Source organism: Dryobates pubescens, chromosome 4 (genome assembly GCF_014839835.1).
Source record: "Dryobates pubescens isolate bDryPub1 chromosome 4, bDryPub1.pri, whole genome shotgun sequence".
NCBI classification, from domain to species: Eukaryota; Metazoa; Chordata; class Aves; order Piciformes; family Picidae; genus Dryobates; species Dryobates pubescens.
The window spans coordinates 26,217,754-26,242,140 of NC_071615.1; the positions used below are offsets into that span (position 1 = coordinate 26,217,754).

At 43.0% G+C, this 24,387-nt stretch overlaps 1 protein-coding gene across 6 annotated transcripts in view; it reads left to right on the top strand.

Moving 5' to 3' along the window:
* Window positions 1-24,387, top strand: part of HECW1 (HECT, C2 and WW domain containing E3 ubiquitin protein ligase 1) — a 290,701-nt gene that overhangs the window by 113,344 nt on the left and 152,970 nt on the right. For all 6 annotated transcript variants that reach the window (XM_054160975.1, XM_054160974.1, XM_054160972.1 and 3 more), the window contains one exon: window positions 3,343-3,450. In XM_054160975.1, coding sequence (XP_054016950.1) covers window positions 3,343-3,450 — 108 coding nt within the window. The remainder of the gene's footprint in view (window positions 1-3,342; window positions 3,451-24,387) is intronic.

Consider the following 24,387-nt stretch of genomic DNA (forward strand, 5'->3'; position numbering starts at 1 on the left):
CGTTATACATACTTAATTTCTAAATGGTGGCATTTGTAAATATGTTTTATTTACAAAAACCTTTTTTTATACATAAAGGCTCTGCTGCTCCTACTTGAGGTGACCTGCATACTGCATAAACTCATGTTAAAATAACCTTTCTGCTGCCTGAGCCTGCATTTCATCAGTGGCCACTATCCATAAATTGTGTGTGCATGACTTGCTCCGTGTGTGTATCCCCTCCCTGATGTGCTTTGCTACCTGACCTTTTGCTCTGGAAGCTGTCCTTCCCACACCCCCCAGCTTGTCTCTGCTGCAGGAGCCAGCGTGCAGCTGCTGCTTGGTTGGGAGCAAATTATTCCAGTTTTCCTCACTTACCAGTGTTCCTCACCTATCAGCTGTAACCATAAGTACAGCTTGCATATTCCTTCCATTTGGGGGTCTTTTACCCTGGTCGTGCAGATGGAGGGTGATCCTTGTCTCAGCCTGGTTTTCCAGTTTTCCTACACATTTCAAACAAAAAGCATTCCTCCTTTCTGCAGTCATCCCCACTGGCTCATCTTGCAATAGGGAAGTGCTTTAGTTTGGGCATGGGCATATGTCACCATCTCTGTCAAATCAGATTGTGTGACGCAGAGTTCATGCTGCCTTTGTGCCAACTCTGGGAAGCAGACAGCAGCCAATGCAATGGAAGTGCCAGCTGGCCCCCAGACACTGCGTATGAAGCTTCTGGGATCTCTTTGTTCCATTAAACTCTGCCCTAGTGTCTCTGCGATTTCTTAAGCAAGGCCATGCAGTCTAGCTCAGCTAAGCCTCCTTAAGCAAGCAGGGTATTCTATAAGCAATGTATCTTGAAGAACTGCAATTGCCCGTGCATCTTAATAACATGGCAGGTGTTGGAGCATCTCCAGCAGCTTACAGAAAATAAATACGAGAAATAAACATCATGACTGATGAAGTCAGACCTGAGGGATGCTCTCTGTGCCCTGTCAGGATGAGGGGCTGGGCAGGGTTCTCAGGCTCCAGCTCAGTTTCAGTATCTGCTCACCCTTAAGTATTAAGTGTTTTCCCTGCCAAAGCAAAAGGGACAGCTCAGAGGATTAAATCTCCTCATGTGTGTGTTCCTACTTCTGCAGAATGATGTGGGTAATTCTGGATAATGTGTATCCAAAATGGGTCTTTACTGAAGGTAGTCATTACTAAGCCAAAACTCTGAGAGCAATAGTGTGTACTTACCTGCCTTTATATATATATATATATATAAAAAATATGTTATAGGAAAGAAGATACAGGCAGCTATAAAGCACAGACAAAGAAGAGGAATCATACCAAGAGGATTTTACTGTTGAAGGGCTGCTGCAGAGATGTACTGTGTGAACACACTGAAAGATTTCCACTTCAATACCAAGCATGAAACACAGCTAGTGACATAATTACTGACAATTAGCAAGTCAGCAAAGGGAAAATGTATTGTAGGAAGCATTGCCATTTATAATTATCCAGTGCAATCATTAATGACCTTTCAAAAAGGATTTCTGTTGTAAATCCCTTAAGAGAGTGGAACCAAAGCATTCAGCATTGCTAACCCCCTTGCTTTCTTCCTTTGAGAACACAACTAGCAGGGTAACATCAACATCTGCATGCTGCTTTATTCTTACAATGAAAATGCGGTTCCCTTTGATTTAGAATTCTACTTTGACATTCATAATATGTATTTCAGTAGTATGTAAGTCTTTGAGTTTCTTGGGTTTGTTTGTTGAGCTGCCTCTTCTGCTCTGCAGTTGATCACGCCTTCACTCTATCCTCAGGCTCGATGTTTCCTTGTGTGGCATTATCTTTGTTTTCTCATTGGCTTACCTGATAACAAAGTGAGTGCCTCGGTGTATTTTAGTCTTGAATTGAATGGTTCATACTTCTCAGCTTTTAGGGTAACTAGTAGTTAATGTAATTGTCTTCAGGAGTGAGTCTTAGCAGTACCCCCTGGACTATATCTGCAGCAAGATTGAGTTTGTTAAAGTGCATTTGTAGAAATCTCGGTTAGAATTAAAACTTCTTTTGTTGCTGAGAGGAAAAATCCAGGAGGCTTGTGGCTAGTCTCTGCAGGTAGAGATCAAGGCCTTTTGTTCTGGCAGGGCACAGATGTGAAATCCATTTCATGTCCCTGAAGCTGGAGCAGTGAGGCCATGGTCAAGCCCATCCCAGGTCACTGCTTCAGCCACTTGAGTTCACAGCCACTTCAGGCTCCCTTTGGCCACTGCCCCTGAGCCCTGCTGCCCTCTGACAGGCTGTAAACATCTCCCTACGTCTATTATTTTTGCTGTGCTGTTTGTAAATAGTGATGATCAAAGCCACAAGCGCTGGCCCAGTATGGCGGCAATATCTACTTTTTGTTTGTTTGAAAGCCTGGCCTAAGCTGCTGAGCTGCCAAGTGTGGCCCTGAGGCTGCGGCATGGTCCCAGTGCCTGGTTTTTAAGCTGTTGGGTAAAAGAGGGTCAAGAACCAGGCCCTTGGGGTGTCTGCTCACATGCACTGTGTAGGGCTTGCAGATTGGTCTGGAAAAAAGCTTACTGAAGCAGTCTACAAGTATATTTGGAAACAGACTAAAAATTATTCATGTGGACAACCGGAAGGCCTCTCCTCAGGCTCACTGCCGGCTTGCCTTTCATGTGCATGCGGCCCTGTGTGCGCAGGCTGGCTGCTTCCTCAGCCTTGGTTTTCAGCAGCTCTTTAGAGATTGTTCATTTTTGTGGACTACTCCTTGGCCTCTCCGAAGATCAGCTTGGTCATCTGATAGCTGCTCTGTGTCTTAAAACACAGCATTTTGCTGTCAGTCATTTGGTTTGGGGGGCCAGGAGCTGTGAAGGCTTCCAGTGAGTGGTGTTCTTCAAAAATAAATATCCTTTTCTGTACCCAGCAAGAAACAACCACATCTGTTGTGATGTGAATGAGTGTAGTGCAGATGCCTACATGTAACTATTATCTGGTTGGTCTCTTTTTTTTTTTTTTAAGGAAGAGTTGTTGCAGAGCAGAGATTATTTTTTGCTACTATTACAGCTAGATAATTATGGTTGATTAGGTAGGGATTTATCCATGCTAAGTTAGATGTTTTCATTTCTGAGAATTTTGTAGGGATGTGGGTTTGGTTTTTTTGGGGGGGTTTAAAATTACATTTCAGGAAGATCTGTGATTTTTAAGAATAGCTCTACTTTTTAAACAGATGAGTAAAAAAAGCTCATTTCTCAACATGTGGTGTCAAGCTGTCTAGCAGTTCTAGTATGTTCTGTCAAGCCAAAGGCATATTTTTAGCCTCACTCTCTACTCTGAGTGTTGTCATAACAGGCATTTGATTTTCTTTGTTTATAGATGAGGTCTTGTCCGAAAACTTCTTGGACTACAAGAACCGTGGCGTCAATGGCTCTCACCGTGGTCAGATTATCTGGAAGATTGATGCCAGTTCTTACTTTGTGGAGCGTAAGTATTTTTCCTATCCTGCTACAGTATCAATCAGTCACCACAGAAAGATAATTGATTTCTTTAAGTTGCTCTTAAGATGGTTTTGTGCCCAATATGTCCTTTAGGAAAGGCCAAAAGCCTTACCAAAATCTTGTAATGGATTGAGAGGAATTGAGACATTTTATGGAGTAGAAAAACAGTTTCTGCAGGCAAATACATTCTGTGGATGTTGGCTGATTTACATAGTACTTTTTAATACAGCTATGAATAAGTGTTTTAATCCATTCGCAGAACGTTAGAGCTTGGAAGAGACCTCAAAAGATCTAGTTCTACACCCCTGACAGAGCAGGATGACCTAGAGTAATTCACACAGGAATATCTGGCTGGGTTTTGAATATCTCCAGAGAAGGAGGCTCCACAACTTCTCTGGGCTGCCTGCTCCAGTGTTTTATCACCCTCACAGTGAAAAAGTTTTTCCTTATGTTTACCTGGAACCTCCTGTTCTCCAGCTTGCACCCATTGCCCCTCCTCCTGCCACTGGACATCACTGAGAAGAGCCTGGCCTTGTCCTCCTGATACTTCCCCTTAACATATTTATAAACATTAATAATATGCTGCATTAACTTTAATGTGATATCAAGGGAAAGCGGAACTTGGGAGCATAATCACGCTCTGGGAAGATTCACACAGAAAATATCATTGTGCATCCAGCTTCCACCAGATTCAAGGTGGATTCAGAGGTAAAAAGAGTTGAGCTCTGATTATTGCCTAGACTGATGGAAGTATAGCAACATAGAGTTGCAGCAAGGTGTGCTGCTACTGTTACTCACGATACTCAGGTATTACCCAGGGCATCTGATGCAATGCAGCACAACTCTTTACCATTCCCTTAGCAAACAAAACACAGAAACACTGAATTTGCTTCTGCAAAGTACTATGCACCTTATACAGCAATTTAATGTTTCCAGGCTTGGCCATCCCACATCCCTGGCCAAGTGATCCAGGCTGAGACTGTTCAAGCCCTTCCTCTTTTCAAAGAGCTAGTCCATGCCAGCACAAAGGGAATTCATGGTCGTGTTTTGAAGAACAGAAAATAGGGTACTCAAAAGGCTGGGCTGAGATCTATAGCAAAACATCTGTGGTGATATAGCAACGTGTATCCTTAAAGAGCAGTTAAGTGTGAAGAAGCCTAGCATACAGCAGTCTCAGTTTTTAAGTCATATTGAATGTTTCTAATAATCTACCTGCTGGGAAAAAATTCAGGTGTTTTACTGTAAAAGTGTATATACATTTTGTGGCTATTGGGTAGATCTGTTTAAGACTGTCTGAATTTGAGAACAATCAAGGAAACTGATGTAACCTAAATGGAAAGGATTTGGAAAGGATATGAATTGTACTTGATCAGGTTAATCTGTGGCTTTGACCTTAAATATCTGGTGTCAGTAAGGATGATACACACAGGCATTTTACAAGATAACTTTGAAACAGGTTACCTCTTTGCAGAAGCATTGCTGATGGTCTGTAATTCCTAGGGTGAAGTTAAGTTGTGAATGTTGTTCTAAAGAATTAAGGAAGCTCCTGAAATGCCTACTAGGTCTTACAGGGTGCCTGTGTTTTGAAAAATACATTTATGGGAAATTGTTTAGTATCTAACAACAGTGGGTTTAGTTATCCTGTGTTAGGGGCAGAAATACATTACAGGATCTAACCTTTAAAGCAGAATATCTTGCAGTTGCTTCTTTGATCAGTGGTCACTAATCCATGAGAATGATCATGGTTTCTTTTAGCTGTTAAAGAAGCGTGGGTAGGAGAGAAAAAAAATCCCAAAACAGTTCTGATGAGGCTTTGGTAGAGTCATAGAGTGGTAGAGATCAGAAGGGATCTCTGAAGAGTGTCGAGTCCAACCCCTCTGAAAGGCAGGGTTACATAGGGCAGGTCACACAGGAACACATCCAGACAGGTCTTGAAAGTCTTCAGAGAAGGAGACTCCACAACCTCTCTGGGCAGCCTGCTCCAGGGTTCCAGCACCCTCACAGGAAAGAAATTTTTTCCTCATGTTTAAGAGGAACTCCCGATATTCCAGTTTGTACCCATTGTCCCTTGTCCTATCACAGAACACCACTGAAAAGTGACTTCTTGACACCCACCCTTCAGGTATTTCTAAATATTAGTAAGATTCCCTTTCAGTCTTCTCTTCTCCAGGCTAAGCAGCCCCAGGTCTCTCAGCCTTTCCTCATCAGAGAGATGTTCCAACCTGTCATACTTGTAGCACTTTGTTGGACATTATCTAATATATAACCCTGTCCCTCTTGAGCTGGGGAGCACAGAGCTGTACACAGATGTCATCTCTCCAGGGCAGAACAGAGGAGGAGCAGAGCCCCCTGTGATCTGCTGGCCACAGAACCTTGGTTTATTGAGGAAGGGTGGATGTGAGACTGGGCTGTTGGTAGCTTTCTTGACTAATCCACAGCAGAAAAGAAAGAGGCAATGTGGAAGTGCTTAGAAGAAGGCCTTTTCAGGGGGGCCACATTTCATTAAGGGCTGAACTGGAGAATGAATTAAGTCATAAGTTGTTCCTGTTAGCTGAGACATAGTAGCTGTTCTTGATTGCATGTACATTCTTCACTTGCCCAACTGTAAGAAAATGCAACTTAGCACAATCATCTTTCACTAATGTTTAAAACTACATTGTACTACGCTGTAGTTGGGTAGCTCTTGGTTGATGAGTTGGTGCCTCGTGGTAATTAGTTATGCTGATGTTATTAGGTTGTGAATCTCAGCCCTGTGATTATGGATGAGTGCACTCATAAGAGACAAATCACTGCCCTGTCCAGAATTAAAACAGGAGAAAATGAACTAGGCAGTATTAAATAACAGCACATGTGGATACTCTTAGAGCCATTGACTACTGAAGTAGGAAGCTAAAGCAGAGAAAAATGTTGATGTGAGTGAATTTTATCTATCCAAATCCATATTTGAGAGCTCCTTCTCAAGACTTAGATATGAAAGTAGACAGCTTTTCAGTTGATTAAATGTTATGTTAAAAACTTCAGTGTCTGCAAACTTCGTTATATTTCTTTATAGTGAAGGTGGTGAGACGCTGGAACAGCTTGCCCAGGGAGGTCGTGGATGCCCCCTCCATGTGCGGTGTTCAAGGCCAGGTTAGATGAGTCCTTGAGCAATCTGGTCTAGTGGAAGGTGTCCCTGCCTGTGACAGGGGTTTGGAACTAGATTATCTTTAAGCTCCCTTTCAACTCAAACCATTCTATGATTCTATGAATTGAAAGAAATACCTTCCTTCAGACTTCTACTTTTGGGACAGAGATGTAATTTCCTTTAATGTTGTGTGGCACACAATATGGTGACATTTGCAGGAATCAGAAAAGTACTGTTTGTCAAAATCAAACTCATCTAAGAAATTTATCCACTGCAGAATTGAGAGAACTTAGAGGACAGCGCAAGAGTATGTTCAGTGGTATATGCTGTAAAAATTGCCATGTTGGTCCAAAGTTAAACTGACTTGGTACCCAGTCTCCAAAAATGGCTGATAGTGTAGACTTAAGGAGGGTAAGAAGGTAGGCAACTGTTAGTGAGGATTCTAGATGGGGTATTCTTAGCTTCTGCTGATCTGTAGCTCAGGCACTTGAGGAGATAGGTATTCTTTTTATTTAGTGATCATCAAGGCATACAGTTGGCAGCTAAGACATCCAAGTATCTCAATTGTTTTTGCAAGCTTTTGTTAAGCTGCTATTGATTGGAGTCTTGCTGATGATGACATTAATTCTTTCTAAAACAGAGCCACTTACTTGCAAAGGCACCCCTTCCTTTCTGCTTTCACTTTCCCTGTAACTGTCTGTACCTTGGTATCTGTTCATTAGATGAGTCAATATCAATGATTTATCAAACACATAGATCTTCTGAATATTATGGTGTGCACTGCAGTGTTTGGCCCATCATAACTGTCAGGAGCCACAATGAAGGGGGAGATCAGTATGGCCAAATAAAGAATCAGCCTTAGACAGTGAATTTAGAGTTCCTAAGAAATGAAGGCATCCCATACAGACTGTTTTGGATCCTGTTCTTGAAATACACACAGGTTTAGCGTTTTGGTGGTGCTATTGTGTGAGTTAAAATAGACTTCTTATTGGGAGAACATGGGGGGCATCCTGTCAAAAACTTAGCAGTCAAAGTTTTTCTTTTGCAAGCAGTTAGATTTTAGGATTTCCTGTGGGGTGTTTTTGTATCATGCTTAAGGAAATTACCTTTATGCTGTGACCAGCCAAACACTTGACATAAAGAGTTTAAAAAAGATAGTTTTGAACAGTTTTCTTTTATTAAAGAGCTGTATGAAGGAACTGGAAAAAGCAAAGGTATTAAAGATTGCCTGATTTGCAACAGTGAAATTTCCATTAATATGAAAAAAAGAGTTAAGAATGAGGTCAAGTAAATAAAGACTATTACTCATTTTCTGTATTTTGAATCTGGAGGCATATAAAGTGCATTTGGGAGTATTTTGTTTAAAAGCTTTAATGTTCCCCAATTAGGTAGCCTTTCTGTCCTGCATTTGTGAAAATTAATAAGCAAATTAATGGTGTAATCAGTAGTCATTACACATCTTATCAATGCTTAGAAATATCTAAAGAGTGGGGGTCAAGAGGATGGGGCCATATTCTTTTCAGTGGTGCCCAATGATAGGACAAAGAGCAATGGACACATATAGGAACATAAGTTCACTTAAACTTAGCACTTTCTTTGCTGTGAGTGTGCTGGAGCCCTGGAGCAGGCTGTCCAGAGAGGTTGTGGACACTCCCTCTCTGGAGAATTTCAAAACCCACCTGGATGCATTCCTGAGCAACCTGATCTAAGCAGATTTGCTTTAGCAGGGGATTGGAATGGATGATTCCCAGAGGTCCCTTCCAACCTCCACCATTCTGTCATCCTGTGATACATAGAGCCACTTCTTCGGTGCTCAACAGAATACTGACAGTAGACAGTCATTTGCATGCAGCAGTCTAGGACCTGGAATAGGAATGAGTAAAACCAAAAGTGGCTGGAAGTTATTTTCTGTGTGATAGCAAATTATCACAACAGAAATCTTTTATTGGATGCTGTTGTACTGATGACTGCTGGCAAAACTCATCAACCTGGAGGACCACACTAGGCAGAAATGGTGTCTATTCTGCTGCTATGGGCAGAAGAAACTAGCAGTGTTGTGAGAGTTGTGGAAGTGCAGCAGGAGTGGAGAACACAGAAGGAAGCACGGGGAGAAATTGAAACAGTATTTTGTTAACTGCATTTCTCCTACCTCTACAGAACAAATTCCAGGGGCTTCTTTGCCCTTTAAGCTATACTTTCCACAGTATTCTTGGTGGGTTGCCCAGTCTGAGTCATTAAGGGTTACTTTTGCAGGTATGTTTACAAGCTCACTAGGTTAAGAAAATGCTGTTTGCATGGTAGGTCAATAACAATGCAAAACAGTCTTCTCTTTTTGGAACATGCCTCTGTGTTTTGGAGGTACTTGCACAAACTACATGTTGCTTTTGAATTTGCTGATAGCCTGGTTTAAGGCCATCTAGAGAGCCCTACCACATTTCAAAACAAGGAGAGTGTCTTAACACATCCCCATGCAGCATTTCAGAAACCACAGAAGGTTAAAGTTTGTTTTATTGATCCTACTATTTCACCTTGAAAGAGGACTAATACCTTTCCCAGAGAAGTGTGTGCCTTTCCACTTTGCATATCACAAACTTGCAATATAATGGTGCCAGACAGGTATGTAATTGGTGTGAGCCAGAGAGGGAATTGCTTCCAAATTACAGCACAAGCACTGGCAGAACAGGACTCATCTCCTGTTAATACTGAGCAAACAAAAAGATTTAACAGCTGCAGAGACAGCGCTGCACTACAGCCAGCTTTGCATTTCTGCAGAAATCTAGCAATCTGAGGGTTTATGACAGGCAGTGATAAACAGTAACCACCCACTGTACCCATGGCACAGCTGGGGGCGGGGGAGGGAGGAGTGGCTATGTGCCACTAAGGATGTACACTGTCTGTTAAGGCTTGGAGGGCACCGCAGTCAAAGTACCAGCTTGTAATGGGTTTTCCAGGAAAGTAAACATGCTCTGCTTCACCGCAACTTCTGGCAGACTTATTTAGCTTACACAGCAATACAGAGATAGTGTGCAAAAGACCACTGCAGTGAGGTGTGATGCATCCAACTAGTGTATCCTTAAAGTGATGAGAAGAGTTTTAACACTGTTCAGAATTGCACTGAAGATAGGCAGATACCTGGGACCCTTGTTAAACTACCTGGCAAGTAAGAAAGCCATTTCCAAGTGTAACCACTCATCTGCCTGGCATTTTTATAGAATCATAGAAGTGTTTTGGTTGGAAAAGCTCTCTAATATTGAGTCCAGCCATCAACCTAACACTACCATGGCCATTAAACCATGTCCATCCCTGGAGGTATTCAAGAGAGGACTGGACATGGCACTTGGTGCCATGGTTTAGTCATGGGGTATGAGGTGACAGGTTGGACTTGATGATCTTTGAGGTCTCTTCCAACCTTGGTGATGCTGTGATTCCCAAAGCACCATGTCCACATGTTTCTTGAATACCTCCAGGGATGGCGACTCCACCACCTCCCTGGGCAGCCTGTTCCAATGCCTGACCACTCTTGCAGGAAAGAAATTCTTCCTTGCATCCCAGCTAAACCTCCCCTGGCACTATTTCAGGGCATGTGGAAACTTATGCAGCAGTTGTTTGCTTCAATTTGTCGCTTCTGCAAGTTTATTAATAGCAAAGATGGATGATGTGCCTTGCAGAGAGCAGAAGCTGTAGTTAGTTTTTCCTATTGACCAACAAGGAAATAATGGTGAAAAAAAGCATGCAGCTGAAGTCAGGGGTCTGAGAGATCTGGTACATGTAGAAGGCATGTGTTCTAGGTCATAGTCAATATATGCCATGTGTGTTTTTGTAGTATGTACAGAAATGTCTTGAAAACTGACACCAAAAAATTAAAATAATCAGCATTCATCTGGGAGTCTCTCTAGAAGATGTATCTTTGTGATGCTTTAGGAAGCCAATATAAGGGCTACTTTCAAAGTAAAAATAGTTGATGTTACAGCCTCAAATGGTTCCAAATAAAAGAGGCAGAGTCGTATCAACAAAAGCTTTAACAAAGCTGAGTATTTACAGTTTTCCTTTTTCTGGACAGGCTGTTGACAAGACCAGCCCACTAAAATAATTTCCTGTCTCTGTTTTCATTACCCCAGTGTCTCTCAAATCACATGTGCTTCACTTTATGAAAGCATGTGTGAGAGGACAAAATGAAAAATCAGGCTATTGAAGCCCATCCTGTTGTACCTTTTAGCAAATTAGAATATGCTGCATGACTTTAACCTTGAGGAGTCCACAGATGGTAAAAACTGGAGGAACACAGAAGCATCTTCAGTAGTGGAAATACTATTTAGCAGATGTAAAGATGTGTGAGGAAAAAACACACATATGAAGCAATAAGAGACTTGTGTCCCAAAGGGTGCTTCTACTGCTTGCCTCTCTCCCTGGTTCTTATCTCTCTCTGAGGTTCTTTCTTTTCTTCTACATGCTGTAGTCTTATAAATGCTTCTTTGTTGTCTTCCTTCCTATTGAGTTTTTAAATTGCTCCTTTTCCTCAGCCTGGTACTCTTACAGTAGTTTAATATTCATATTCAAGCTAAGCTTAGCTGTGGGAAGATAAGCAGAGTGTGAGCCCAGATGAAGATGTTTCCCAGTTTGGGGCTGTTGAGGTTCCTCAAAAACCCTTTGATTTGAATCCTTTCATCAGCCCTTTAATCTTTGCCATTGTTGCATTTCCTGTTAGTTTTTCTCTTGCAGAATCTTTGGGTGCCAGTGCTGTAGACAGCAACCTCTCATAAACAAAGGCATAGGCCTGTCCACACCAGACATTAGAAAGCCATTTCTCAGCTTCCTGCATGGCTGTGCTGTGGTAGCTTAACCGAGAGACTTGTCTGTGAATCAGCTTTTTCTCCATCTTTCTCTCCTTTTCCACAATGTGTTTTGACACTTGGACATATTTGTTGGTGCTGTGGAGATCAGAGCTGTTTGTTTATTTCTTCCCACGCAGGAAAGGAGATGCTTGCGTTGCAGCATGCATGGCTGGTGACACCATGCTGGGACAACCTGCCTGGTCCCCACAATACCTGCTCTCTGCTTTTCATGGCAGTGCTTAAAGATATTACAAAATCTCAGCTTGCACAAAGCTGAGATTGAAGCAAGAGCTCTGATGGGTTGGTAACAGAGTTTTGGAAAGCTCTCTCAAGTTGAACTGGAAAGCTTTGCATGATAAGCAATGCCTGTTCTTAGGCTTGCTGAAGTCAGAGCAAGTCTTCCTTCATTAAGCTATAGTTCCTGGTCACAGAGACCACAGGTACTTAACTCTAAATAAGCACAGACATGGTATTAATATGTTAGAGACTGGATGTCATCTAATTCCCAAGGCAATGCTCAAGAAGTTGCAGTAACATTTAACTGAAGTTTTAGTGCTAATTAGACTGAACCATGAGGCACTCAGAACCTGATCTGGCTGCACACATCTATTCATGCTTGACTTTAGAGTTTTTATTCATTTTTTTTTTACTGCAGTAGTATCTTGTGAAGAGAGGTCTTCTTCTCTGTGTACCAGTATGGTTTCTGTCCAAAAGAGCTAAGGCTGGATTTTTGGAGTTGTAAGTTTGATGCAGATATTTGAGAGCTAGGCTTTAATGCTGAGATAGGGAGGGTAGATTAAAAGGTGAGAGGTGGAGACAGAGGCACAGAGTAAAGAAGCAGCTTGACAGGGCATGGGTACAGCTGCAGATAAGACCTCAGTTTCCATACTCCCTGCTTAGTGTCTCATATGGTAATTTCAGGCCACCTCTGGTCTGCACTTTGAACTGTTGGGACTTGCTTAGAAGTTGTACCCTGAAAATGAGTATGCCCTGCTGCATGGTGCATACCTCTTCCTTTTGTTCTTTGAAGAACAGAGTTTCTGAAGGTTCTTCTGCTGGAAAGAGGGAAGAGATTTGTGTAGGGCTGTTGTGACTTTATCAAAGTTGGAATGAGTATTGGAAAAGGTGGTAATGAAGGAACCAGGATTTTTCCTCTCCTATTCCATTTCATTTTTTTAAAGCCAGCTGTGGGCATGCTGGAGATCTGCAGGTTTTCTTTCTAAGATGTTTCAAGTTGAGGGATTGCAGTAACCTCTCTTGCAGTTCAGCAGTTCAACTCTTGTCTGATCAGTCTTCTGCCTTGGAAAGACAAAGATTTGTGGAGTCTTTTCACTGGCTGAGCATAAGGCTGACACAACTGGTTCCAGCCTTTTGTTCCCCTACAGTAGTCAGAGGAAGAAGGGCACTGTTGTGTCAGTGCTGCTGGGTGACCCTGTGTTCTAGATACACAGAGCATAGGGTGAACTCCCATCTTTGCCTGGTGTTTTGTGTCCCCGAGTGGACTGTGTTTTGTGCATTAGCTTTGGTATCACTCGGGGTACTGTACTGCACTTGAGGAAGTAAGGAGAGATTCCTGCAATCCAGAAGTGTGGCCAATAGCTGTGGTTTTGTCATCCAACAGCATTTGATAAACACATAAACAGATACCTGTTTTGCAGCTTTGAATCTTGAGCTTTAGTATTCTGCACAACGGGTGCTGAAGTCACGTAATTTATTTCTAATGGATCGGTATCACTTAGATAACCTTGTTTTGTGACTGATCATCTTTCTGCTGTTGACAGGAGGAGATTACAGTGTTATCTTTGACTCACAAATCAGTCCTTGCCACTGTTAAATGCTTCTGGAAGGTTTGTTTTGGATGATACTGTCTAGGGATTTAGAGGGATTGCCCTAGAAGATCTCTTCTCTTTGCTCCATTGAACAGGGGTCCCCATCCTTTCCCCTTGGATACTTCCATTGGGCATGTTTTTGAAGCTCTTGCAAGCCAAGATGGTCCCCACTGAATTCAGTGAGAATTGCTTGCATGCAACTCTGCATGCCATCAGGCCCAGCACCTTTCATGGACCACCATGTGCTGAGAGCCCAGCTGCAGACTTCAGCCCAATTGGTTTTATCTTTGTGGAAAACCAGAAGGCAAACACGGTGGAAATGGGAAGCAGCTGTGATTAGAAAGGTATCAGCACCTGCCTCAAAATGTCTCTCCAAAAGAGTGGTAAGGTCCTGAGCCTTGTGTCAGTTGTTTTCTGATTAAATATACAAGGGGGAAAAACAGAAGAAGCAAAAGTACTGTATTGAGGCTTTTCTAATTAAGGATGTCAGTTCAACTACTGCATGCAAAATTTTTCAGGAGACAAGGAGTCTGTCTTGTAGGTGTCAAATCTCAGCACCATCAAACCTGAACATTTCTGCTGATGGAGGGGATAGGATCCCCAACGACAGGGGTCTCTGAGCAAAGGCCAAGCTGCATCAAGGCCTTGCCTGAGAGCAAACTCAGCAGGCAGTTTATTGAGCAGGTCCATCACTAGTTTAAAGGTCCTAAAGAGCAGATCCATATCAAGAATTTGTCATATCTAATTTTGAAGAATTTTTCATTTTTGAAGGATTTTTGAATGGTTTTGAAGGGTTTTGAATCCTTTTTGAGGGATTTTTCTATAATCCTTTTCAAGGATACCATGGAAGTAAATAATCAAAACAGAACTTGGGGCATATATTCTGAGTTTATGAAGGCAGTGAGTTTGCTTCACAGCTCTAAAAGAAAGGTTCTTTTATAACTCTGCTGTAAGTGAAGCATCTGAAATGCTCTTCTTAGATGTTCAACATGGCACATGAAAATCTCACTATAAAGGGGGATAAATCCCTTCCCATAATACTGAAATGTTATTGTAACTCTGCTATGTTACTGTGTGGATTCAGCCAACCACTCCATCTCTCAAGCCTTGTAGTGGTTCTGGCAACACTTACCAAACTCAGGCAATGATGCTTGGACAACTTTATGAGACAGAAAAATTTGTTTGAATTTCCATGAGGATGCCAGAACTGTATCTGTGGTGTAGTGTTGTAGTAACTCATTCTGCTTCTGACACAGGAAGCCTTTCGATAATTGGCTTTTCTTGCTAACTAGCTGGAAAGCTAGCCCTGTCATCATCTTACTCCTGGTCCAGAGTTTCCTGCTATAGGACTGCCAGATGTCTAGAACACCACCTCTATGGAGAATAGGCTTACTCAGAGAGTAAGTAATTCAACAGGGCTGCATTACTGTCTCCCTGCAGAGTTCATACACTTTTGCACAGTGGAACTGTCTTTCTGCAAGGTCTTTGATATCTTGAGAGCCTCAGAGGAGTAATGTTTTATACTTCCAAGCTATACTCCAACCCTTTCAATACTTTAGATGTTCACTTTACCCCATTAGCAGCAGGTATAATTTCCTCCCATGTCTCAGTGCTAATAGATTTGAGAGATACAAAAAAACCCCAACTCCTGGCCTTGAAATAGATGCTTTTGCTGTAATTGTTTATTAATTAAATTTCCATAATGATGCTTCTTTCTGTCCTTCCCCCTTCATTAAATTAACTCTGCTAATTTCATTATGCATTCTCTTTAAAAGTTGTCCTGCCTGTGGATTTTTTTTTTAAGTCTCCTTTACCAAAAGCAGCTGCTACAATGAGACTTCTCTGAGTAGACAGCAGCATTGATTCCAGACCCTTCCTTTTCCTTGGTAGGAAAAGGAGCCTGTGTGCCTGGCAAATACTTCCTCACTTCTGAAGTGGTAGCAAGCAGAGATGGGTGGAGGTGATGTGTTTGCTTACCTGCAGTGAGCTGTCACAGCTCTCTTGTAGCTCTAGACTCATTCCTGAGTGTAGGAGGAACAGGTCTGATTGCTTCTCACTGCAAGGCTGTTTGAAGGCAGCTTTCCATGTTTACAGTGATAATCTCGTTTCCACTTAGTGGCCCCTTCACACTGTAAAAGAGATGAAAACAATTGTTCAGTAATCTTGGGTTGTCTTTTCCAACTGCTAGCTCAAGGCAGATCCAGTTAAAGGTTACTCTAGGGCCTGTGTCATAAAATTTTGACTGTCTTCATAGAATGGCTTAGGGTGGAAGAGACTTCAGAGATAATCTGTTCCAATCTGCCTGCTATGGGCAGGGATGCTCCTCAACTCAACTCGATTGCCCAAGGCTTCATCTAATCTGGCCTTGAACACCTCCAGGAAGGAGGCATCCATAGGCAGTCTGGGCAACCTGTTCTAGTGTCTCACCAGCCTCATACTGAAGAACTTCCTATGATCCAGTCTAAACCTACTCTCCTTCAGCTTAAAACCAATCCCTCTAGTTCTGTTGCTAGATACCATTATGAAAAGTCCCTCTCCAGCTTTCTTCTAGACTCCCTTCAGGTATTGGAAAGCAGCTCTACAGTCTTCAGAGTCTTCTGTTCTCCAGGCCAAACAACCTGAGCTCCCTCAGCCTATCCTCATAGGAGAGGTGCTTGGATCACAATCGTGGCCCTTCTCTGGACTCGCTCCAATAGTTCTGTGTCTTTCTTATGATGGAGACACCAGAACTGGATGCAGTATTTGAGGTGGGGGCTCACCAGAGCAAAGGGGAAGAATCACCTCTCTTGACCTGCTGGCCACACTCCTCTTGATGCAGCCCAGAACGTAGTTGCCTTCTGGACTGCATGAGCTCATGTTGAGCCTCTTATCAATCAACACCCCCAAGTCTTCTTCTCCATTGCTCCTCTTAAGGAGTAGCCCTACTTTGAAGGATTGATTTTCCTTCTAGACAACCCATTTTGTGTTTGACTACCTCATTGTAGTGCTTCTGGATTTAGTCTTTCAAATGTTTTCCTGTTTGCAGAATATTAGAGAGCTTTCTGAGCTGCCCATGAGGAATATTAAATTTGCTCAGCTAACAGAGTCACCATTTTCCTTTCCCTTCATAAAGTGCATGAAGTCTAAGCATGACATGTCACAAAACGGAGAATTACATTTCAGTACCAGGATACTTTGGCTTTATCCTTTCTTTTCTTCTTTTCCCTGACTACTCCTTAGATTTTGGAGAATGCATCATGTACCTATTTTGTTGGTTTGAGGCAGTGATGCCTCAGGTAGTTGTCTGTGTTGACCTTCTGCTAGAAGTCATCTCTCGCCACCAACCATTTTTGGAGTTACCATTTGATTCCTGATCTTGTAACCAGCTGTAATTACTGGCTTGCTTGCTCCATTCCTGGTAGTATAGATCATCTCCAGGTGCTTTTCCTAAAGGACTTAACATCTTACTAGGTTAGCTCATGGGAGCTAGCGTTTGGGCCTGAATCAGCTCACGTTGCCTAGACGTTACAGGTCTGTGGGGCTCCATTGTGGGACCCTGAGAGAAAGCTTCTGGTTTGGGTTTTTGTTTGCCATATTCTGGTGCAGAGAAAATATTCATGGGGATTCATGCTGCTTTTCCATTTGAATTTAAGAGAAAGTGAAACTTAGCCAGGAAAAATCTCAGCTGCAGCTATATTGATTTCCCTGACAGAAGAGTAGGTGGCAATCCATCAGATCAAGTTTCCCATGATTTCTACCTTAAAAAGGCAGAGTCTATTCAAACTAAAAGTTTAGTTTGAAGTCATATCCTGGAAACCCATGCCACCTCTCAGCCTTCTTGTGAAAGGTTGATGAAGTTCTTGGTACAGTTTGTAAAGTCCCATTTGCACCCAGTCAGTGGTTGAGCAGAGCTCTTACAAGAGTAGTGGCCCTCACTGTGCATATTGTACTACACTGTCAGTGGTGGCTGTGCTTGAGGAGGGCACAGAGATCAAGCCAGGATTGATTTGTTTGAAGTGTTTCTTTCCAGAGCTGTGAACAGCTGTCTAGAGGGGGCTTCCAGATGTTCTCTAACATGTCACTTTCAAAAGATCCCATCTTTTGTGAGACACTTAGCAATGCTCAAAACAGTGTCAGTGCATGAGTGTAATGATCTACACCAACATATTTCAGTAGGGTTTGAGCTAATTTGTGTTATGTTGCAACTGAAGTTAGCTTAAGAAGGCCAAAAATTAAATGAGAGAAGGCAAGAGCAGCTCTGTGGACAGCAGGATCTGAACTCCAGAACACAGAGCCTAAGATCCTGTCCCTGCTGCAGCTGAGAGAACTAGCTGTGAATTTAAACAAGATATAGATTTCACCCAAGAGTGTCAGAATTTGCTCTTTTAAAATTATGAACTCTCTTCCTGGTGTATCTTCATAGAGAATCTTGAAAAGTTTATATAATTCCCTTTTATCCTCTTTGTACTTTTACAAGAAGAGAAAGTAACTAAATAAATTGCTTCTGGGATGAAATTTTCTATGGTGGTTTAAGGCTGGTACATGGGTGTTTTGTGACTAAGCTGTGACACCATGAGAACTGGATTAATAATGAACCTCCTGACACAGCCTTAACAGTGGCACTGCTAGCAGGCACCTCTGTAATTACTGCTGCTCTACTGTGTCCTTCTATGATGGATCCATCATCTCATGTTGTGCTTTCTTCTGGTAGAAAATGACTCAGTGGAAACCTTTTAAATAGATACAATACTTGCAAAGATAAAGTTTCTGCCTCTGAACTAGCCCATTTTAGGTTTTGTGTGGTTTGGAAAAAAGAGCCTGCTTTGCTTTAGCAGATCTATTTGTAAAGTGCATAAATTTGCTGCATTTGGGATGCAGTGAAATGCTAAGTAACACTTCTGTGAATCATGACTTAGCTGACCTATGTATGTAATTCACACATTGCAGGGGGTTGGAAAAGACCCTCAAAGATCATCTTGTCCAACCTCCCTGCAGTCATCAGGGACACCTCCAACCAGTTCAGGCTGCCCGGGGCCACATTGATATTGAATGTCTCCAGGGATGGGGGCTCAGCCACAGCCCTGGGCAACCTGTTCCAGTATTTCACCATTCTCATTGTAAAGAACTTCTTCCTTGTGTCCAACCTAAATCTACCCTGCTCCAGTTTCAAACCATTGCCCCTTGTCCTATCACTACAAGCTCTCCTAAACAGTCCTTCTCCAACCTTCCTTTAGGTCCCCTTCATGAGGCTCTGGCCAGCCTGACCTAGTGTGGGGTGTCCCTGCCCATGGCACGGGGGTTGGAACTAGATGAACCTTGTGGTCCCTTCCAACCCTGACACTATGATATACTGAAATGTACTTACAAGGTCTCCCTGGAGCCTTCTCTTTTCCAGGCTGAATAGCCCACATGTATTCAGGCTGTTTTCATGAGAGGTGCTCCAGCCCCCTGATCATTTTTGTGGCCCTCCTCTGCACCCACTCCAGCAGGTCAATATCATTTCCTGTGTTAGGGGTCCCAGAACGGGACACAGCCCTCCAGGTGAGATCTCACCAGAGCAGGGTGGCAGAATCACCTCTCTCAATTTGCTGGCCACGCTTCTTTTGACACAGCTCAGGATGCCATTGGGAATGTTTGTGTTATCTGTCTGTTTTCAAACAAAGATTGCAGGAGCTTTAGAAATAGCCTGGAGAAGGGCAGCAGGACTAAGTGATGTGGATGTAAAAGGAATAGATTGTAACTGAGGAGACTTTTTCTTTTGGAAGGAAAATGAGAAGACCTAGGTGTAGTCTCCATCCACTAAAATCAGTAGGCGTTTTTCTGTGGGCTTTAAGGAGATGAAACAGACTTTTGACAGCTACTGTGGAAGAGGCATAGAGTCTAGGTGTTGGAAAATATTTTAAGGGATAAATTAAACACCAAATCCATAAGCAGATTTTGTTGTGACATGGACTGAAAGTTACTTTGTCTTTATGAAACGCTTTCATTTTAGAAGCCACGTCTTGTCAAGGCTGACATAAAGGTTCCTGCATGATGGCAGACTCAAAGCTGTGTCTGCCAGCCCTCTCTGAGGTCAAGACGGTCATTTTATGGTAGATCTGTTCTCCAAGCCAGCAAGCAGGTAGAAAAATGAGCCATCAAAACAATGCAACTAGCACACTGGAAATGCATTTACCTCTTTTGAAGCCTTGGAGAGGCACTCAGCAGTTGGATGTCCACAGCAGTGCTATACAGTAGACAGTGTACATGCAGTGGCACTTTCTTTGACAGATCCATCTGACGTGGTAAATATGCACATCTTATTCTGGCCTTTAGCTAGGAGGTAAAATAGTATATCCTCAGAGCCTATTTGAGACTTCAGATCTGGAAAATATGCATGCTAGTAAAGGATCTCCATTTGAAAAACAAGAGTCTGAGGATTTCGTGTGCATGAAGTAGGAGGGATCCGTTAGTATGGGAGATGATGTCAGTTCACAGCAGGTGAGAGTTCAAGGATTTGGCTTTCAGACTAGAAATCCCCAGATGTAGAAGAGGGAAATAAACCCTGCAAACTGAAGTACTGCAGACCTATCCAGGGATCATTGTGTCTTCTCTATCCTGTGTTCTTAAAGCTTCATGGTGGCTCTGTTAGATGCCCTTGCTTTTTCAGCACTCAACACTGGCAAAAGAAGACATGTTGACTGCTGGTAGTTAATGAGGATACTTGCAAAAACCCCCAAACCCTACATTTGCTTGTTTGTTTGTTTTGTTTAATAGATTCTTTGTTGTTCTGGTGGGTGAACTAAAACATATTATTACCTGCAGATACTTACATATGACCTTCTTGGCACTGTGAGTTGTGTTTTATGTTGTGTAAGATACAGGATTGCAAGACTGAATAGAGGGTGGCCTGGATGTGTTTATGAGCATCTCAACGAATGATATTGGTTTCAGGCTGCACTTATGATTTCTGTATGAAGGGGACAATTCCCCTGATGTGGGTGAAACACCACCAGAAGATGTAAAGGGACTGTTTGGTTAGTGCATCAGCAGTATGTAGAAAGGGCAGATTGGACTTGTGTAGCATTGTGCCTGTTGTTGCCATTATCAAGTTAGTTGTACGTGTCTATTTGCATCCCAGAAGAGCTCTCCTCCCACAGTAGAAAGTCCCTGCCCTCTGTGTGCCTGCTATAGACACCTACAGCCAGTCACTTCTCTCAGTAGCTTTCAGTCTCACTTTCCATTCCTTCCTTCCTCCTTTGTGATTGCTGGGCGAGGTGCCAAACACAGTGCTTCTCTGAATGCTGTGCTCTCTCGGTGGGATTTGTCATGCTGAGAGTGACAGGGTTACAGCTCAGGAGTGTTTAACAGTACAAGGCTGTCTGTGATTTAAGGGAAAACAGATGTAGGATAGATCTGAACAAACAGATACTTTTAAGAGAAATTGGGAATGTACTTTTCGATTTCCATGTGGGCTGACTGATTGCAGCTTCAGGAATAAGTAGAGCTAAATGCTGTGATGACCTGCTCAGTCCAATCCCATCAGGTCAGTAGAGAAGCATACATGTAGTGCCTTACCTCTGCAGAGGCAGGCTGACCAGCTGCACCATGTCACTGCTGGGAGTTAAACTGTTACTGAGATGCTGTGCTCCCAGATGCCAACAGGCTTTACAGAGTCCCTGCTGTCATCATGAGCATTGCTTTGCAGAAGAGAATACTTTTCTCCTGTGACTGAAGAACAGCCCCATTATTACGAAAACTGGCTTACAGAAGGACTAGCAAACACTCATATTCCTCTCCCCTTTGGGTTGGCTTGCTGGGAGTATAATTTTCTTCATCTTAGAGAGGGTGAAATTAAGTTAGGAAAGAGTGAAACTACTGAAATGAGTCAGTGGCAGAGGTTGGAATAAAAGCCAGGTTTCCTGCTGTCAAGCTGCTCTAGGCAAATGTGTTTTAGCAGGGAGGTTGGACTTGATGTATCCAGAGGTCCCTTCCAAGCTTCCCAATCACTCTGTGATTCTGTGAAGTGTGTTGCTGCCAGAGGTGACAAAGTGGTGGCCCGGGTTGCACAGGGCTCCTGAAGTCTTCCGACTTACTCCAGGCAGGGGAAGCTGACATCTGTCTTCCAGACCACAACAAAGACACAGAGCATTTTCCTTTTGCAGTGTTGCTGCATAGAGGGTATTGAGTTAAAGGCTGAAAATCTCTTTCTTGGGACTGTAAGAGGTATGAATATGAGTGCTAAGCTTGTGATTGAATGTCATATTTTAATGTACATGACTGGAAAATTAGGGGAAAAAAAACACCTAATATGCACTTAAGCATAAATTAGCAGTAGTGCACATTATAACTGCACAGCTGATTCAAAGGGAAGTACTCCACAGTCATCTTTTCTCCACTGCTACATCCTTCTGTTTCAGATGCCCTTTGCCTCTGCTTTTGATTTTGTCTAGGTTCTCTGCAAGCTTATTTCTGTAAAAGAATGATTTTAAAATAACCCAAGTTATCTGCAGGCACCCCACTCCATCTTGTCACACAGCTGCTTGTTGGATCTTGCTCAGGCTGTTGGTGATTTGCATTAGGATTTCCTTTTCACAGTGCAGCAGTTCCCGTGGGAGTTAAGCCTGCTCTGGTTGGAGACCTTAGCCTTTACTATTAAAAACTTCAAAATAATGTCACCTCTGTGTGTGACTGCAGCAATTTCAGCTTGAATGGGTTTGAGAAAGCTGGGAATCACTCTGAGGGTTTCCAAATGTCAGCCCCAGCCCCAAACATCTGCGGCTTGCACTGTGGGTCCCAGTGGTGAAGTGTGAAGCCAGACAACTCACCTGGCAATGTGATGAGTATACTGGCACCTGTACATGGGTTTTGTAACCACTAGGCACTATCAATGACTTGAAGACCATTCTTCACCGTCTCCCAATGTAGGTCTTGATGTATTTTGCTGTACAAGAAGCCTCCCTCACTGTGCAGTATCTTGTCTAGGCTGCCTGTGCTTCTTTGTCCCCTGATTTATTTAAAGTGGTATTTGTATTCCTTTTTCTTTGAATATATTGTTTTTAACATGCACAAATGCAGCATCTGTTTCATAGTCAATTTTTTGCCTCACACTTCCAGGTTTTTGTAACACGTGGAAACAAATGCAGTCATCCAAATGATCTCAGCATTAGTTTCTCAGTTCCTTTTACAGTCGGGGTATTTTATCTTGCCTTTCAACTTAATGTAACCCATTTGTAGCCTCTTCTTTTTTACCTGTGTTGAGTAAGATACTTTGGGAATTGCTGGGCTTTAAAAAGTCATGCTTCATTTTGTGATTATAGCAATGTTCTTCTACAATTATTAGATTGCAAATAAGTAATGAACAGAAGTTGGTATTTTAGAAAAGAAAAAAGGAGTTGCCGAAATAGGAGATTGCAGAGGGAGCTCTAAAGTGAGAAGTAATAATAGGTGTGATGCCTCTTTCTTAGCAGCCTTTTGATCTTTTCCTTCTTGATAGCTTGTGCTTTGTCTTCTAAATGCCCAGGGACATTAACAATAGATGCTGTAGCAGTAGCACCTAATCAAAATGCCCTGTGAACAGGAGTTTCCTGAATGGGTGAGCAGCCACATGTGGGCCATCTCAAGCCAAAATGTAAGAAATCCTTCACTGTGGAGTGGCTCAGACAAATGCAGAAAAGCTATATGCACCACCCCGGTTCCTAGGCTTCCCTTTGCTGCCAAACAGACCTGAGCAGCTCTGAGGGAGGAATGGTCAGCGCCACCTGTGAAAGAAATTGCAGGGACATGATTCATGAGTCTGCCTCCCTGAAGCCAGCTGTAGTTCTACCTTTTTTTGTGGAGGAGGTGGTGGCAAGTATGCACAGCATCTTTTAAAGCAGTGGAGACTTGTAGTTGGGGCGATGGTCAGATAACGCCAGCTGGTATTGGACAAGAAACCTCATTAATGAGACTGACTGGAGTGTACATCTTATGATGGCTATCAGCATCTGAGATGCTCTGGTCTGCAGAGATTACATTGCTCCAGGGAAAGTAGAGACCCCAAAAAGGGGCTGTGCATCAAGCAGACAACTCTGGGGTCTCAAACAGAATCACACAATGTTAGGGGCTGGAGGGGACCTTGAAAGATCATCTAGTCCAACTCCTCTGTCAGACCAGACCTAGACAAGGTCACACAGGAACACATCCAGACAGGTTTTTGCTGGGAAGCCTGTTCCAGTGCTTGTTACCCTCATAGTGAAAAAGTTTATCCTTATCTTCACATGGAATCTCTTATGCTCCAGCTTTCACCCATTGCTTCTTGTCCTATTGTTACACATCACTGGGAAGAGACCTAGCTCTGTCCTACTGACATTCACCTTCACATATTTACAAACATTAATAAGGCCTCCCCAAGGCTAAAGAGCCCCAGCTCCCTCAGCCTTTCATCATAAGGGAGATGTTCCATTCCCTTCACCATCTTTGTGGCTCTGCACTGGACTCTTTTGAGCAGTTCCCTGTCCTTCCTGAACTGAGGGGGTGCAGAACTGGACACAGTACTCCAGATGTGGCCTCACCAGGGCAGAGTAGAGGGGGAGATACAGGAGTCTGGGCTTTGAGTTTATCTTTTACAAGTGCTCTCTGGAAAAAGTAAACCTTGTTAAACCTGCAGATGCCACAATCCCATCCCTGTTGTGCTTAGCAGCAGGACACAGGAGAGGAGTTCTGGTGACATTGCTTTAAAAGGAGAATGCCAAGTTTTCGTCCATTATACAGAGACAGAGACTCTGACTGTGTTCTCAAAGGCATCACACTGACTGGGTTTCACCAGCCAGCAGTGTAGCTCACAAGTTTCTGCACAAACCAGAAGGTGTGAGGGCGCAGTCTCTCCCTGTGGCTTCTCAGCATACAGAAGGAAGATGGACCCTGCTCTTGTGAAGCAAAGCATTTGTAAGAACCTGTCCAGAGAAGGGGAACAAGGCTGGTGGGAGGTTTGAAGCACAAGCCCTGTGAGGAGACTGAGGGAGCTGGGGTTGTGTAGCCTGGAGAAGAGCAGGCTGATGGGAGATGTTATTGCTCGCTACAATTACCTGAAGGGTGGTTGTAGCTAGGTGGGGGTTGATCTGTTCCCCCGCACCAGAACAAGAGGACACAGTCTCAAGCTGTGCCAGGGGAGGTTTAGGCTGGATGTTAGGAAGAAATTC